At 36.0% G+C, this 15,829-nt stretch overlaps 1 protein-coding gene across 1 annotated transcript in view; it reads right to left on the bottom strand.

The window, feature by feature from the left end:
* The window catches only part of FIG4 (FIG4 phosphoinositide 5-phosphatase), an 87,391-nt gene that overhangs the window by 66,785 nt on the left and 4,777 nt on the right, over positions 1 to 15,829 (bottom strand). Inside the window, exons 2-4 of the mRNA XM_039351182.1 lie at positions 14,910 to 15,008; positions 12,710 to 12,833; positions 1,893 to 2,049 (exon numbers count right to left, since the gene is read on the bottom strand). Of these exons, the coding sequence (XP_039207116.1) occupies positions 1,893 to 2,049; positions 12,710 to 12,833; positions 14,910 to 15,008 (380 nt within the window). The remainder of the gene's footprint in view (positions 1 to 1,892; positions 2,050 to 12,709; positions 12,834 to 14,909; positions 15,009 to 15,829) is intronic.

The raw sequence follows: 15,829 nt of genomic DNA, 5'->3' as shown, positions 1-15,829 counted from the left end.
TGCCAGCGTTTCAGCTCATTCCCCTCCCCTGCTACCACTTTTCTAGGCTGGTCGCGTACCACCTGCCAGGTGCCAATGTACCACAGGTGCTACCCGTACCACTGGTTGAAAAGCCCTGGTCTATAGGATATTAAATAGTAATATATTAAAATTTAGATGAACAAAATGTGGTGACAAAATGTAGAAGCATACACTAAAATAATAAAATTCTATCTGGAATACATTAAGCATAATTGATGATGTTTACTTAATAGCTACTTAATTGTTTATCATTATCACAATTTTGGGTTATATAAGAGGAGAAGAAAATGAAAGAGAAAGAAAAGAAAAATACAGCAGTCCAAGGACACTAAGTTATCAGGTTAGGTCTGAAGATAATTTTTGCCTAGTTTCAACTGTTGCAGATATAAATTCAGTTATTATGTTAGTGATATCATGATTTGAGACTGAAAGACGTAATGGATATAGAATTTGTCCATTCCCCTCAGCACTCATAGTAAAATGGGAGTTATAATTATACAGAAGTTACAAGAGTTATAGTTATACAGAAGTTACAAGGACATATTGGATTGTTTCAATCTCCCTGGCAATGTACACAGGGATATAGGGTTGTTGGCATGTGTTAACTAAAACTTTAGTTTTTATTCATTAACTTGTCAATGACTTAATTTACGTTTCCGCTTTCTGGTTCAAAGCGTTTCCTCTTCTATAAGGATGAAGATGCCATAACAATAACTTTCTTTAGCAAGAAAATATTATCGTAAGAATAGCAGTTGAATTAAAATAGATCTTTATCTCTTATAAAGTATATGGTCTTTCACAAAACTTATATTTAGCATTACACCTTGCCAAGTAGACAATCTACTGCAGTTCTGTTCCTAAATACCCGCTACTTCTATATAATTTGGGGATTATATAAAATGAGAGGGTCACTCCAGTATCCATAAAACAAAATACCTTTTGTTACAAGAACCAAGTTCTTAATCCATAGATACTTCCAAAACAGAACTGCTAGTAATTAATGTAAGAGTCTCATATTAATGCACACAAAATACCAATGAATTACACAAAGTCATAGACTTGGATGAGCCCATATAGGTCCCTGAAGTTAAACTTCTGCCCGGTGCAGAAATCCAAATTAAAGTATCCCAAAAGATTTCTGTATCCTTCCATTTAAGTACACATAGTGACGGGCAGCCAGGTTATATCTTCCATGTGACATTGTTTCAAGTATTTGAAGAATACTATCATATCTTACCTCTCTTTTCAAAATTAAACATACTAACATAGTCCAGCAGCAAGAATCTAGAAGCAAGTCTAAAGTTTGAATTTTGCTCATTAATTCAAGCTAAAGGGAGAAAATTTAGAGCCTCTAATGGCTGTATTGGTTATGTACATCCTCTGAAAATCATATTGCAGAAACATTTATTTCTAATACTAAGCGTGTCACTGGTAAGGAAAAGAAGCAATAAATCATACAACCTACACCAAAGCTACTTGCTGGGCGCAGTTTTTTCAAAAGGTTTTCCCCTCTCTTTCCAAATGCTCTTGCTCAGGTTTGCTGGTTTTTTGCTGTCATTAACTACTGATATTAATTGCTCACCACATGCCGTTCAGCCTGATCAACTCAGTATGAAAATTAAGTGCCATGCTCTGCATCTATTTTTTTATGAGCTATCATAAGATGGCACCCAAGTTTCTAATCCTACAGATATAAAGACTCTCTTGATCCAAGCTTTATTTGTTTTTTGGACAATAATATGAAAGTGGTTTATATTACTTTCTTTTTCTAGTTTAGCCAATGGCTTTTTAAGATCAGCTAAGGTAAGCCGTATATGGTTATTGTATCTTGGTCCCTGTTATCATAAAGCTAAATGGAAACTAAAAATTACCTTGCTTCATCAGGATGACTCACTCGCACAGAGTCATTTGGAATGTAGATCATATTTGTATCTTCTATTTTATATACTGCATGTCCTCCAATATCTGCCATCTTTCTCCTCTTTGTAATAAGCACAATGTAATAACCTTCTAAGAATCTGACAAAACCTGCAAGAAACAGAATAAATTACATATCATTTGTATCTGTCACTTGATTCACTACATTACCAGAAGGCTAAAAAACAACCACAAATTCTGTCAAGGTTGCAATAATTATTTGTATTTTTGGCACCTTATAACACTAGAGATTGGGAGGGGGGAAACCTGTCATTCCTGAATAAATATTTAATCTACAGTGTTTTACTAAAGTAACTCCTTTTCCTATTAAATTATACATGAAATGAGTAATGAATATAAATTGAAAAGTATTTTTCAACATGGCTGTTCACTTCATCTCTTTTGAAAAATTATGTATTGCATTCTCAAAGCATTATTTCATCAAATCAAGGCCTGGGGTGAACTGAGGAAAATGTAATATCCCATGGAGATAAAATCTAAGTAAAGAGTTAACTGAACATTTCTGTATAAAGAACACAAGGCAGAAGGATAAAAAAGCTGGAAATAACAGAAAGGAAAGAGGCAATTAACAAACAGGGAAAGGAAAGGAAAGGAAAGGAAAGGAAAGGAAAGGAAAGGAAAGGAAAGGAAAGGAAAGGAAAGGAAAGGAAAGGAAAGGAAAGGAAAGGAAAGGAAAGGAAAGGATTGCACATACAAAAGGAGAGATACTGATCTCTGTGGAAAAATATCATTCTGGAAATAAGCATAGTGCTCTACTTCTTTAAACCTATGTTTTATACATATGTGTGTAATATTATATATATAATACATATAATGTATTAAATATATTTTTAATTGTCCAGCTAAATAAATGAGAAAGCATAATTAAACTATTAGGAAGAGTTGATACAAGAGGAGATAATGTTAGTATAAGAACACTTGATTTGTCATTTTAAATTATATTTAAAATACCCATACCCATACCCACCTACCAAATAAACTCGGAAGTATACCATCCCTAACCAGATAAATCTAATTTCACATGCTTCCATTAATACCTGACACTACAAAGTCAGATGTACGTTGTTGTTTTTAGCCTCCATCTGAAACAACTGTTCAGCACTGCAATGTATGGTATATTTCCTGGCAAATCCAGACTATTAGCCTTTCCCATAATGAAAATTTTCAATCTACAATATTTGACATGACACATCAGATTAACTTTTCACTCCTTCAATCTATCACAGTTATCAATCAAGAATTCTGCCAAATGACCTTTTATTGTGATTCTACAAAGAAGGATTTATAGCTACCTGTCTATTTAGACAGTCATTCTGTATACTGTAATAATTGAAAACAGTAGGATGCTCAATTTCACCACAAGTGTTGCAGCCAAGTACTTCAATGTGAAACTGTGTGCATTCTAAAAGAGGTTGGTTTTTCCCCCCCATCAGCCTGTTTCAAATGCTTCTAATAAAGAAGCACCAGACAATTGGACTTTTTCAGTGGCGGCACTATTTTCAATGGAACACCTTTCTTATATACTCAATTGGGATGTACTTCATAATGCTGCATATAGAGAAAACAAATAGTTGCAACAGATTTTTTCCTGTCAGCTCTCTACAACTTCACTACTCCTACTTCTATCATAAAACATATCCTATGAGGATCAGGAGTACTTCCACAAACTGTGAATTGTTTTCTCCTTGTTGCAGGACAATAGATTTCAAATGTGAGGGGTATCATCAAAGCTTGCCAAATGTTATGCAAAATGCAAATAATATAATAGGCCATGCAGGCCTATGAGATGGTAGACAAGCACACTCAGTGGCTGGATGGTGACCAGGCCCAATCTGAAGATTATTTAAAACAGGTTCTGTCCATTTTCAGGTTCTGGGAGCTTAAGTCTGCACATCTAAAAGTGCTAAGGTTGAGAAACACTGATCTAAAGACTAATTTGAAGACAGAGACTTTGAAAGCTCTGTTTAAAAAAAACTGGAAAAGGGAAGAATTCAAAGGATAAGAAAAATATTCAAGGTTGAGACCGGAGTTCATCTGAGGAAGATGCTGCAATAAAGATCTGACTAGCTGATATTACCCTATCAGTTCATTCTTCCAATGTCTTGGCCATGCCAATAGGTCCCATTAATTCCACAAAATACTTGCTCCACCAAATGTTTTTATGTAGGAATGACTGGCTATGGCACACCTGATTGTCCAAAATTGAGCAGTTCTGCCTTGCTCGGGTGAATCTCACATCAAACTCAAAGGGAAATATTACTGCGCTTTGTGTGAAGTAGAAATTATGTATAAACGTGTGAAATAAGTTGAATATAGTTGTATAGTATGATATTTTTAATAGTTATGCATTCCAGCTGTGTACTGGTATTTCTGCTACCATATGGAATGCTGTGAAAATTGCCTATGGCCTTTTATGTGAAGATGACAACATTTGTCATAAGCAATGTAATCACCTTGGGAAGCATCCAACAACATCATTTCTCTAGTGGAGTGATATTTTTTCTCTTCTCCATTTCACAGTGTACCCTCTAAAGTTACTTTAGAGATTTGGGGTGCATAGAAAGCAATGGAGGTCAGAGGGAAGGTAAAGCCTTATCGTCTGAACAGAAACAGAACTGAATAATTTTGGATGCAGCCTTTTGAGCTGCAGATGAAATTGTGTAAGTCACTTTGAAGCTGGAATTTCCATTTGCACAACACTGGATTCTGCTCAAGGAGGAGGTTCTGATTTTGAATGTGCAAATGTTGCTCCTCTGGAAGTGAGCTTACAAAGTAATCAATACTTTAAAAAACAGAACAAATCTGTTGTCATGGCTCCGATAGATGAAACCCATCAAAAGAACTTCAAGGCAAAAATTCTTCCTCAAAGAACATTTTATTCAGTAAACAAAGTATCGGCACTACATAGTTGAACCCAAAACTAGATTCCCTTCCCCCAGATACAAAGTAACAAATTGCAATTCCCACCCAAGAAGCAGTCATAAATCACGTTCTCCAATTAATCTGAAAGCGGGCTTTCTCCCCAGCTCCTTAGCCCACCAAAACGTTATCAGTTCGTCCTTGGGTTTCCACAGAACAGTGTTATTATTATGGCTAGCTGAGCTCAAGCATTCACCCCAACCCCCCTTCTGCACCTGATTTCTAAATAGAAGAAAAAGCATGTTAAAAGCAAAGGGAAAATGGCCGCGATTTTCATCAGTTGCAGAGCGGAAACATCTAATGTTTACAGCATTGACATCTGTATTGGATTAGGTGGTTCACATGTAAAGTTGTTTCTATGCAGAGCAGCCTTTGGACTTCATGCTGGCCTCACTGAAATTGCACACTCGTTCCTAGTAATAAGCAATACTTGCTTATTGTTAGACGTTAACTAGAAGACGGATAAGATCTCAATGATGATGATGATGATGATGATGATGATGATGATGATAATAATAATAATAATAATAATAATAATAATAATAATAATAATAATAATAATGTTGGAAGGGACCTTGAAGATCACCTAGCCAACCGCCTGCTCAGGCAGGAAACCCTATACCATTTCAGACAAATGGCTGTCGAGTCTCTTCTTAAAAAAACTTCCAGTGTTTGGAGTATTCACCATTTCTCCTTAGTTCTAGGTTGCTTCTCTCCTTGATTAGTTTCCATCCATTGCTTCTTGTCCTGCCTTCAGGCACTTTGGAGAATAGCTTGACTCCCTCTTCTTTGGGGCAGCCCCTGAGATATTGGAACACTACTATCATGTCCCCCCTCATCCTTCTCTTCATTAAACTAGACATACCCAATTCCAGCAACCATTCCTTATATGTTTTAGCTTCCAATCCCCTAATCATCTTTGTTGCTCTTTTCTGTACTCTTTCTAGAGTCTCAACATCTTTTTTACATTGTGGTGACCAAAACTGGATGCAGTATTCCAAGTGTGGCCTTACCAAGGCATTGTAAAGTGGTATTAATACTTCACGTGATCTTGATTCTATCCCCATTAATGCAGCCTAGCACTATGTTGGCTTTTTTGGCAGCCGCAGCACACTGCTGGCTCATATTTAAGTGATTGTCCACTAGGCCTCCAAGATCCCTCTCACAGTTACTACTATTGAGCAAGGTACCACCTATACTATACCTGTACATTTCGTTTTTCTTGCCTAAGTGTAGAACCTTTCTTTTTTCACCATTGAATTTCATTTTGTTAGATAGCGCCCAGTGTTCAAGTCTGTCCAGATCCTCCTGTATCTTAAGCCTATTTTCTGGAGTTCTGGCTATTCCTGCCAGCTTGGTATCATCTGCAAATTTGGTGAGTTCCCCATCTATCCCCTTGTCCAAATCGTTAATGAAGATGTTGAAGAGCACTGGGCCTAGAACAGAGTCCTGGAGCACCCCACCACACACTTCCCTCCATGCAGATCCAGTTCCATTGAGGACCACATGCTGAGTACGGCCGGTCAGCCAGCTACAGATCCATCTGGTGGTGATGCTGTCTAACCCACATTTTTCTATCTTATCAAGTAGTAGCTTGTGATCTACTTATCAAATGCCTTACTGAAGTCCAAGTAAATTATATCGACAGCATTCCTCTGGTCCACTAATTTTGTCCCTTGGTCAAAGAATGGAATAAGATTTGTCTGGCATGATCTGTTTTTGACAAACCCATGTTGGCTTTTAGTAATGACTTTGTTTGCCTCTAGATGTTCACTGATTCGTTGTTTGATTATCTTTTCCAGAATCTTCCCAGATCTGTAGTTTTCTGGATCTATTTTTTCTCCTTTTTTGAAGATGGGAACTATATCAGCTCTCTTCCAGTCCTCTGGCAGTTCCCCAGTGCTCCAGGATCTTTGAAAAATATAATTCAGTGGTTCTGAGATCACATCTGCCAGTTCCTTGAGAATCTTGGGGTGTAATCCTTCTGGTCCTGGTGATTTGAACTCGTCTAACCTGGACAGGTGCTCACTTACCATTTTCTTGCCTATCTTAATTTGTGTTTGTAATCTGATTTTTATGGTACTGTTTTTGATAGGTTGGACTATTTTTTCCCTTTGTGTAAATACAGATGCAAAAAACGAGTTAAATAGTTCTGCTTTCTGCCTGTTGCTTGCCACCTTCTTGCCACTTTCCCTACTAATGGACCAATCATTTCTTTAACTTTTTTGTTTTTTACATGTTGAAAGAAGCTTTTTTTGTTATTTTTAACTTTGGTCACAAGCCTTAGTTCATTTTTAGCCTTAGCTTTCCTCACTTCATCTTTGCAGGCTCAGGCTATTTGCTGATATTCTGCCTTAGTTATGTGCCTCTCTTTCCACTTTCTATACTTGTCCTTTTTATCTTTCAATTTATCAGAGAGTTCTTTATGCAGCCATGTTGGTTTCTTTTGAGAGCTATTATTTTTCTTCTTTGTTGGTATTGTGCTAGATTGGGCTTTTATTATTTCACTTTTCAAAATTTCCCAAGCTTCTTGAGTTGTTTTCCCCTAGAGGATTCTCACCCATGGAATCCTTCCCAAGCTCTAAGTTTATTGAAATTAGCTCTCTTAAAGTCCAAGACTCTAGTTTGACTGTGTTCTATGCTTGTGCTTCCCTAATGTTGAATTCCAATATTGCATGATCACTTCTCCCCAAGATTCTGTGGCTTCAATACCTTCATCATTTCATCTCTGTTAGTGAGGATTAGATCCAATATGGCTAATCCCCTAGTTCCGTTCTCTACTTTTGGGGAGACACAGTTGTCTGCTAGGTTTGTCAGGAACTTGTTTGATCTTCCACTCAGTGCTGAGTTTGTCTCCCAGTTATGTCAGGGTAATTAAAATCCCCCATTACTATTGTGATGTGCTTCCTACATACTTTAGTTAACTGACTAGCAAAAAGTTCATCTATTTCCTCTGTTTGTTTTGGCGGCCTATAGTATACACCTACGGCAATGTCATTTCCCCCCCTTTTATATTGACCCAAATGCATTCAAGACAGTTTTCATCTTTGTTGTGCTCTATTTCTGTAGAGATGTAGTTATTTTTATATATAGAGCAACTCCACCTCCTCCTTTATTTGGTCTGTTTCTTTTAAATAATTTAAATGCCTCTAGCTGTGTGTTCCATTTGTGGGTTTCATCCCATATTTCCGTAATGGCAACAATATCATATCTGCCCTCATTAACCTGAATTTCTAATTCACCCTGTTTACTGTTCATACTCTGTGCGTTGATGTACAGACATTTGAGTCTTTTATGACTGACCCTGTATTCACTTTCTACGTAACCTGTATGGTGCCTGAATTCCCCTATTTTCTTACCACCTGTTTGGTTAGTTCACTTTGTGTGGCATTCGTTATTAAAAGCTTGATTTTGCTTGACAGCAAGATATTCTTGTCCACACACACATCTATGTTACATGCACTGATAACCCTATAATTTTTATATTGCCAGGGATAGGGATGTTCTGTATCAATTAACTCACTGTACCCATTGTTTAGTTTAAATAGTCCTCCAGAAAATCTGTGAATTTATTGCCAAGTAACTCAATCCCTTTCTTGGATGGATGCAAACCATCTCTTTTGTACATTTTTCCATTGGACCAGCTGCAGACATCGTGACTAATATAACCAAAGCCTTCCCTTTTATACCACTTCTTTAGCCACATATTGAATTCTGCTATACACTGGCCTTTTCCATTTTGCTCCTTATACACTGGTAAAACCTCTGAAAAGGTAAGCCTACAGCCTATCCTGGTAAGTTCCTGTCCCAAGCACTGGAAATCATTCCGCACAGAGGATACATCTTTTGGGGACAGATTGTTAGTGCCAAGCTATACAATAGCATCCACATCACAGTCCTAGCTGGCATTCTTGACTATTTTAAAAATACGCTTCTTGTCCCTACTGGCAGTAGCACCTGGAAGATACCTGACCTCTATTGAAACCTCTGTGTCCTTTCCTAAATTTACATCCCTTATAATTGAATCACCAACCAGAAGGTGGCTTCTCTTTTTGGATGCCTTGCTCTTCTTGCATGACTGATGTGTAATACCTGATTCGCACTTCTCCCTGTCAAAAACAAGTTCTTCATCTCGGACCATGATCCCCTGCTTATTTGAGTACAGTTTTATCATCATCATACAAGATTTAATATTGTAAAATAAGTTTTAAAAAACAAATGATTAAGAAAACTAGCTTTTAGAAAATAAAAGTCTTATAAAATAAATTCCTATAATGACACAAGAATCAGTTATATAAAATAATATTAATCTGAGAATTGTCTGATTGGAAATTCATGTTCTGATTTCATTGCAACATCAGCATACTTTTCTAAACTTCCCAGGGAGGAAACAGGCATTTTTTTTTTCCAGAAAGCTGAAAGTGCTTCTCTTATACCTGCTACAATTCTCACGGTGGTTCAAGGTATAAAGGCTTTGATATTATTTATAAACCTGATAATTTTCTTCTGGGATAAAAAAAATACACATATAATCAAAAAGAACTTTAACCATAGAGTAACTAGCTCTTAAATCTTGACTTTCAACTAAAAAGTAAAAAATAAAAGCAGTTTAAGGGGATGAATACATATTAATCTTTGAAAATAGTCAGTTCCTTAATTTGCCTAAACTAGTTGTATGTTGTAAACATAAAAATGATCATTTTTACAAATGATATTTGTAAAAATGATTCCTACAGTAATTAAGAGCTGCCAGAATTATAGCACACAGGTATGGTAGCAATTGAAGTGCAGTAGTGAAGATCTTCTACGTATCTCCAAGTGTTAGCAATTAATAATTCCGTGTTTCTCCAAAAGTAAGACCTGCCCCGAAAATAAGCCCTAGCTTGACTTTGCGGGGTTGGCCTAATATAAGCCCTACCCCCAAAATAAGCCCTAGTTTTGGGGTGAGGTACATGCTTAAAAATCAAGCTAGGGCAGGGGTGGGGGGGTGGAGCTGCCCCTCGCGCCCTGCACCCACTTACCTTGCAGCCAGGCCTCTCCTTGCCAGCCCACTTCTTCTACAGCATCTCCAGGTTTGCATTTCACAGTCAAAGGCTTTTCTGGAAGGCCACTGCAGCGGAGAACCAAGCTATGGATTCAATCCATAGCTCAGTTCTGCAAGGCCCCTGCAGCTGAAAACCAAGCTATGGATTGAATTCATAGCTCGGTTTTCGGCTGCAGTGGCCTTCCGGAAAGGCCTTTCACTGCGAAATGTAGGCCGGAGCTCCATTCTCAGCTGCAGAATGAAGCTGCTCCTTTGGCCACAGAAGAAGTGGGCTGGCTGGGCGGGGCTGTTAGTGTCAGAGTGCAAAAGATACCCCCCCCCCAAAAAAAATAAGATCTGGTGCCTCTTTTGGAGGCAAAAAAAAAGAGGCACCAGGTCTTATTTTCAGAGAAACACAGTTGTCATTATTCGAAATGCAGCATGAGTAAACCCCACCTGGAAAAGCAAAAACTGATCCGCAGATTTAAAAAATATAATCAATAATCAATATTTTTAGTTTCATATTTAGAAAATACTGTTATTGCAAATTTATTATGGAAAAAAATCATGTGTTTTTACACACAGCTGAGTAGGCAAAAATGTAGTTCATTACTTTCTTCATTATTTCTGACATTGTGTCTCTGTGCCTGCTTTTTAAAAGTGTACCTGGCATTGTTTTCCTAAGAATTATGGAAGAAAATAACCTTGTAGTATTGGTGTCATAGTACCATTATTTACTTCTAGAAAACTGCATTACTAATGTTATACTTTTCTGCTGCTGAAAATGTAATGATGCTGTCTTCATATTTAAATATTTTTAGAAGCCATCTTGAGTCAGATTTCTTAAGTGTTATATGCAAAGCTTCAATGTGGGCAAATAAGGGGAGTTCTGCAAAAATAATGGTTTCTTTTTAAATGAACAGGAGATATTGGAGCCTTTAAGTTAAAAATGGGCAATCTGTAACTGTACACATTGGAGAACTCCCCTTATTTGCCCACATTGAAGCTGACAAACATTGTTATTGTTTTAAACATTCAGTTATGTTTGACTCTTAGTGACTTTATAAGCAAGGTTCTCCATGCTACTGTGTCAAGCACAGCTTCTTTCAGTTATGACAGACATTAAGGTTCATCATTGTGCCTATTCCCACTCTAAGCCATGGTGAATTGCACAAAGAAAAACAAGATATACATGCAGAATTGGGTTCAGACTGATCTTTCAATACAAATTATCCCTGTCTAGATAATGATGCATCAAGCACAATACAGTTTACTGGCCTTCCATTATGGTCTGTCAGATGCCCAATTATTTCTTTGTTTCACAGTCCCAGTTGAACAATAAACATTCATTGAGTATCTTATGGGATTCTTGAGCAACAATATGTAATTGCATAACAGCTGCTTTTCCAGTCGCCACTAAAATTTTCATAGTAAATCTGCATTCTTGTTGACAGCAGTTCTTGTGAGAATTCACAAATCAGTAGTTCAATAATAAGCAAGTGGTACTCATGGCTTTTACCCTTCCATTCCAGACTATAGAAGAAGATGCCATTAATTTATAATAGCAGTTATTTCCAGGTCATGCTACTTGTGACAGTAAAGAGGGATATACATTGGCATGAACATATGGAAAAGGCGTTTTTAGGTGTTCTTGACAATTAGTGCTACTTTGTAGCTCTTGAAGAAAGTTAGACTGTTAACTTTATCATAAATAAATACTTTATGCATCAGTCTCAAGAAATTAGTCATTGTACTATAAGTGTATGTATGTAAAACCTTTCACTATCCAACTTCTCAAAAACAGTATTGGACTGAGCAATAAAGTCTTTCATAAGAGCATGTCTAGTCTGAAAAAGAAGATATAAGTTGATTATCAACTACTGTGGTTCATATTTCAAATGTTAATATCTATACTGGTTCTGAGCTTATCGTCTTAATTCTTATCTTTGGGAAAAGTATTTTTTCGAATGTTGTTTGCATTCTTTTTTTAGAATTGAGACTTTTAATTCTGAAGAGTTGAGCACAGACTTTAAAAAATAAAAAAACAATCCTTCTGGTTTTTTTTAACTAGACTATAAATGTTATTTTTTTTCATTGTTTCTCATAAATAAATGTCACAGCCTCTCTAGTCAAAGTTTTAGCTTTTGATTCTGTTATAAATGAAGGTTTATGTTTAGCTTTATGTTTTCTTCATAAATGAAAAGGATATTAGGAACTATTTTTATTGAAATGTGAAATATATTTTTATTGTGTTATAGATGTATTAAGTGATAATTCAATATCAATTAATTCACCAGGGTCCAAGAGGAAAAGTAAAAATCTATTTGCTTTCTCATCACACACTGTTATGTATCACCAGTAGCCTTTAAGTACAGTAAAGTCTGCTATATTTTACTGAGAGTGTAAATATTTTGCATCTGCTTTGATGCTGTTCTGTCTTTAAACTCTTAAAAAAAATCTACATATTTTTTGCCATTAATATTAGCGATCATATAATTTGTTGTGCTAAAAAGCAAACTAAAATTTTATTTATCTATTTATTTAAACAAGCACATACAAACACAAAATCAAGTATTTTATATGGTATGAATTGTATTTCAAGGGTAAATTAAGAGAGATTTCTAAGATGCCACTGATCCACAAAAATTTCAAATCCACATAACTGTTCCAAATTATTAGCCTATCCTGATTTGCAGAGCTTTTGTTTGAATTTTGCTTCATACGTGTGTTTTGTGCTTAAGTCCAAAATCATAATTGCAGTGCCTTGGCCGTTATCAAAACAAGCTAATAAAAAATAAAGTAACTTACCTACTATCCCAAAAGCAGAGACAGCACGTAATAATCCAGATGAGCCCTTTTGTCCAATTTTTGTCCTATTGCCCAGATCTAAACGGCCTAGTAGGTCTCTCACCTCTTGCTGGGTATATACATGCTTGAAAATGAAAATGTATAGTCATCTAAATATTTCTGAATGAATTAAAAACTTCACTGTTAACTTCTACACAGCTGTTTCAGTCACCTTCCTAGGGCAGAGGAACCTATTTTGCATGCGCACAGGGACAGCAGTTACCTTTGTTTGATATGATTTGCCAATAAAGGCATAACAATACTAAGAATCTTTCTAGTACAGGTAGTCCTCAAATTACAACAGTTCGTTTAGTGACCATTCAAAGTTACAACGGCACTGAAAAATGTGACTTATGTCATGTGATCACCTTTTGCGACCTCCTCACAAGTAAAGTCAATAGGGAAGCCAGATTCACTTAACAACTGGGTTACTAACTTTTCAACTGCAGTGATTCACTTAACAACTGGGGCAGGAAAAAGTCGAAAAATGGGGCAAAACTCACTTAACAAATCTCTCACTTAACAACAGACGTTTTGGGCTCAATTGTGGTTGTAAGTTGAGAACTACCTGTATTATATGTAGATATGTTGATAAGAGCAAATAGCACTTAGACTTATATACCGCTTCACAGTGCTTTTATAGCCCTCTCTACGCGATTTACAGAATCTGCGTATTGCCCGCCCCCAACAATCTGGACCCTCATTTTACCAACCTCGGAGGATGGAAGCCTGAATCAACCGTGAGCCAAGTTTCCATCAGGATTGTAGACAATCAATGATTCTTGTCTCACATCATTTTTATACATTTATTATTTTTTAAAGTAGCATTTTTAATGGGAGGCTATTCTACTCAAATCAAATGTACCAATTTATAACGTTATCTTTTTTTCAAAGAATCCCTCTGACCCCAAGTGGGACTGATAAGCATTGTTAAAGAAATTGAAATGCAAGGGACATTTTAAGGGTGATTTGCCAGAAGAGAGATAATGGGATGCAGTGTTGCCACACAGCATCCTGAGAAGTAGGCTAGTACAAGTGGCAGGGAATATTTGGAAAAAACCAATATTCCATGGTTAATTATTTTGCCCATAGTGACTATTTTATGAATGAGCAAAGTATTTCATCACATGGCAGGCATTGTCTGAGAATTTTGATGGCTCCCAAAATTTCAAATAAGCCTATCAACCCAATAAATGTTGGACACAGGTATGTGACACTATGTACTTGTTTATATGTAAATGCGTGGGTGTGTATATATATTTGTGTATACATACACAAATATATGCAAGTTTGATTACCATTGACAGTTTAAGGATTATTTTATTTCAATCTTATTACTACTTTCTCCCTTGCTTATGTTGCTCCTTTGTCTTATAACATTCACCATATACATACATACATACATACATACATATATATATACTTAGTCCCACATACAAATGTATGGAACGGGGGGGGGGGGGAGAGATGAAAATTAACAAAAGGAAGAAGCATTCCTTTTTAGCATATATGTACTGTAAATATTGGAAAGGAAATCTAGAATTTTATCTTTATAGTAAGGTAAAAAAAAAAATGCTGCCTAAAATTCAAAATGTTTTATATTTTCTCCCAAAGTTCCAACCCCCCCCCCAAATACCTTTGTAATATACTTTGGGGGAGGAGATTAGTAAGAAAAATTGGGAGTTTATTTTGAATAATATGACTCTGGTAAAATTAACTCAGAACCACAATCTAGGAAAAATAAGAATCCCTCCTGGCGCAAATACTGGCTTATTACTATTCCACGGGAGATGAAATTCATTAATTTCCCTTTTAGAGCAAAAAAAAAAAAAATGAACCTAACACATGGTTTCCAACTGAGCTTTACCCAAAGATGACCTTTCTTCACCTGAAGGAGCTCTTTCAAAGGAATAAACACTATCAGGGTTTATTCAGAAATTGTTCCTCCTTATAATCAAGCTTTCTCTCCAAACAATTTATTTGCTGTTGCTTAACTCATTTATTAGGAACCCATGTAAAACAAGATAAATTAATGTTATGAAAATAAGTAATAAAAAGAAAAAGGTAGAGAACTTAAATGCAGCTTAAATCCAATGCAATAGCATATTGAATTCTTATATTTTCTTTTGAATAGTAACATCTCAAATGTTGAAATACTCACCCTGTCATCAATAACAACTAAATCCTTGGGTTCTGTACGATCGATTTTCAAAACACGATATTTGGTTTCTGCGTGGTTGCTTCCAACAAGAAAATATCGCTGGGGATGTAAAAAAGAAAAGAAAAGAATAAACAGTAAAACAATAGTTAACTTACTGCAAGTCGTGCGATTATATTGACATGATCTTTCATTTACAAGAATGAAGTTCATCCCATTTACAGTAGTTCAATCAATTCTTCTATTAACAATACTCTTCAAATATAATTTATCATCCTGATTTTTTAAAAATATACATTTTACATTTTTAATAAACTGTCCTAACTACCACATTCTATTTTAAGTAATTATTGACTTCAACTTTGATACATTAATAGCAATCAGTTAACACCATTTGTGATTCTAATCATTCTAAAAATTTTGAGGTAAAAAATGACATCCTACCAATTGTACTAGATGTATGATTTGACAAAAATATTGGAAGAAAATAAATTGTTTTTATACAAGGAACACTAAAGAGTCAGGAATGATAGATTGTTTTTACAAAGTGTTTTCATCATACTAATGAAGCATATATTAACTTGCTTCAGAAATGAATCCAATTGAATTTCATGGACCTTATCCCCAACATATTTAGGATTGCACCCTTAGCTTTCAGGAAAAAAACCTATAAAGCCCCAAAGGATCAAATATCCCAATTTGAGGATAATATCCCAATGTAGCTGCTTATAATTACTACAGCATTCACCTATCTTCCAAGGGGTGAGTCATTTGGTCTCTCCCTAATCCATCTATGCCAGTGGTTCTCAACTTGTGGGTTGGGACCCCATTTGGGGTCGAACGACCATTTCACGGGGGTCACCAAACAACACAGTCCGCCATTTTTTTTCCCTTTTCCTTAGCTGTGCTACTCCCTTTTATTC

The sequence above is a fragment of the Crotalus tigris genome, unplaced genomic scaffold, assembly GCF_016545835.1.
Source record: "Crotalus tigris isolate CLP2741 ecotype Arizona unplaced genomic scaffold, ASM1654583v1 scf7180000018371.15429387391:27106975, whole genome shotgun sequence".
NCBI classification, from domain to species: domain Eukaryota; kingdom Metazoa; phylum Chordata; class Lepidosauria; order Squamata; family Viperidae; genus Crotalus; species Crotalus tigris.
The sequence above is the reverse complement of the archived record's forward strand: the minus strand, read 5'-3'. Positions and strand labels throughout refer to the sequence as shown.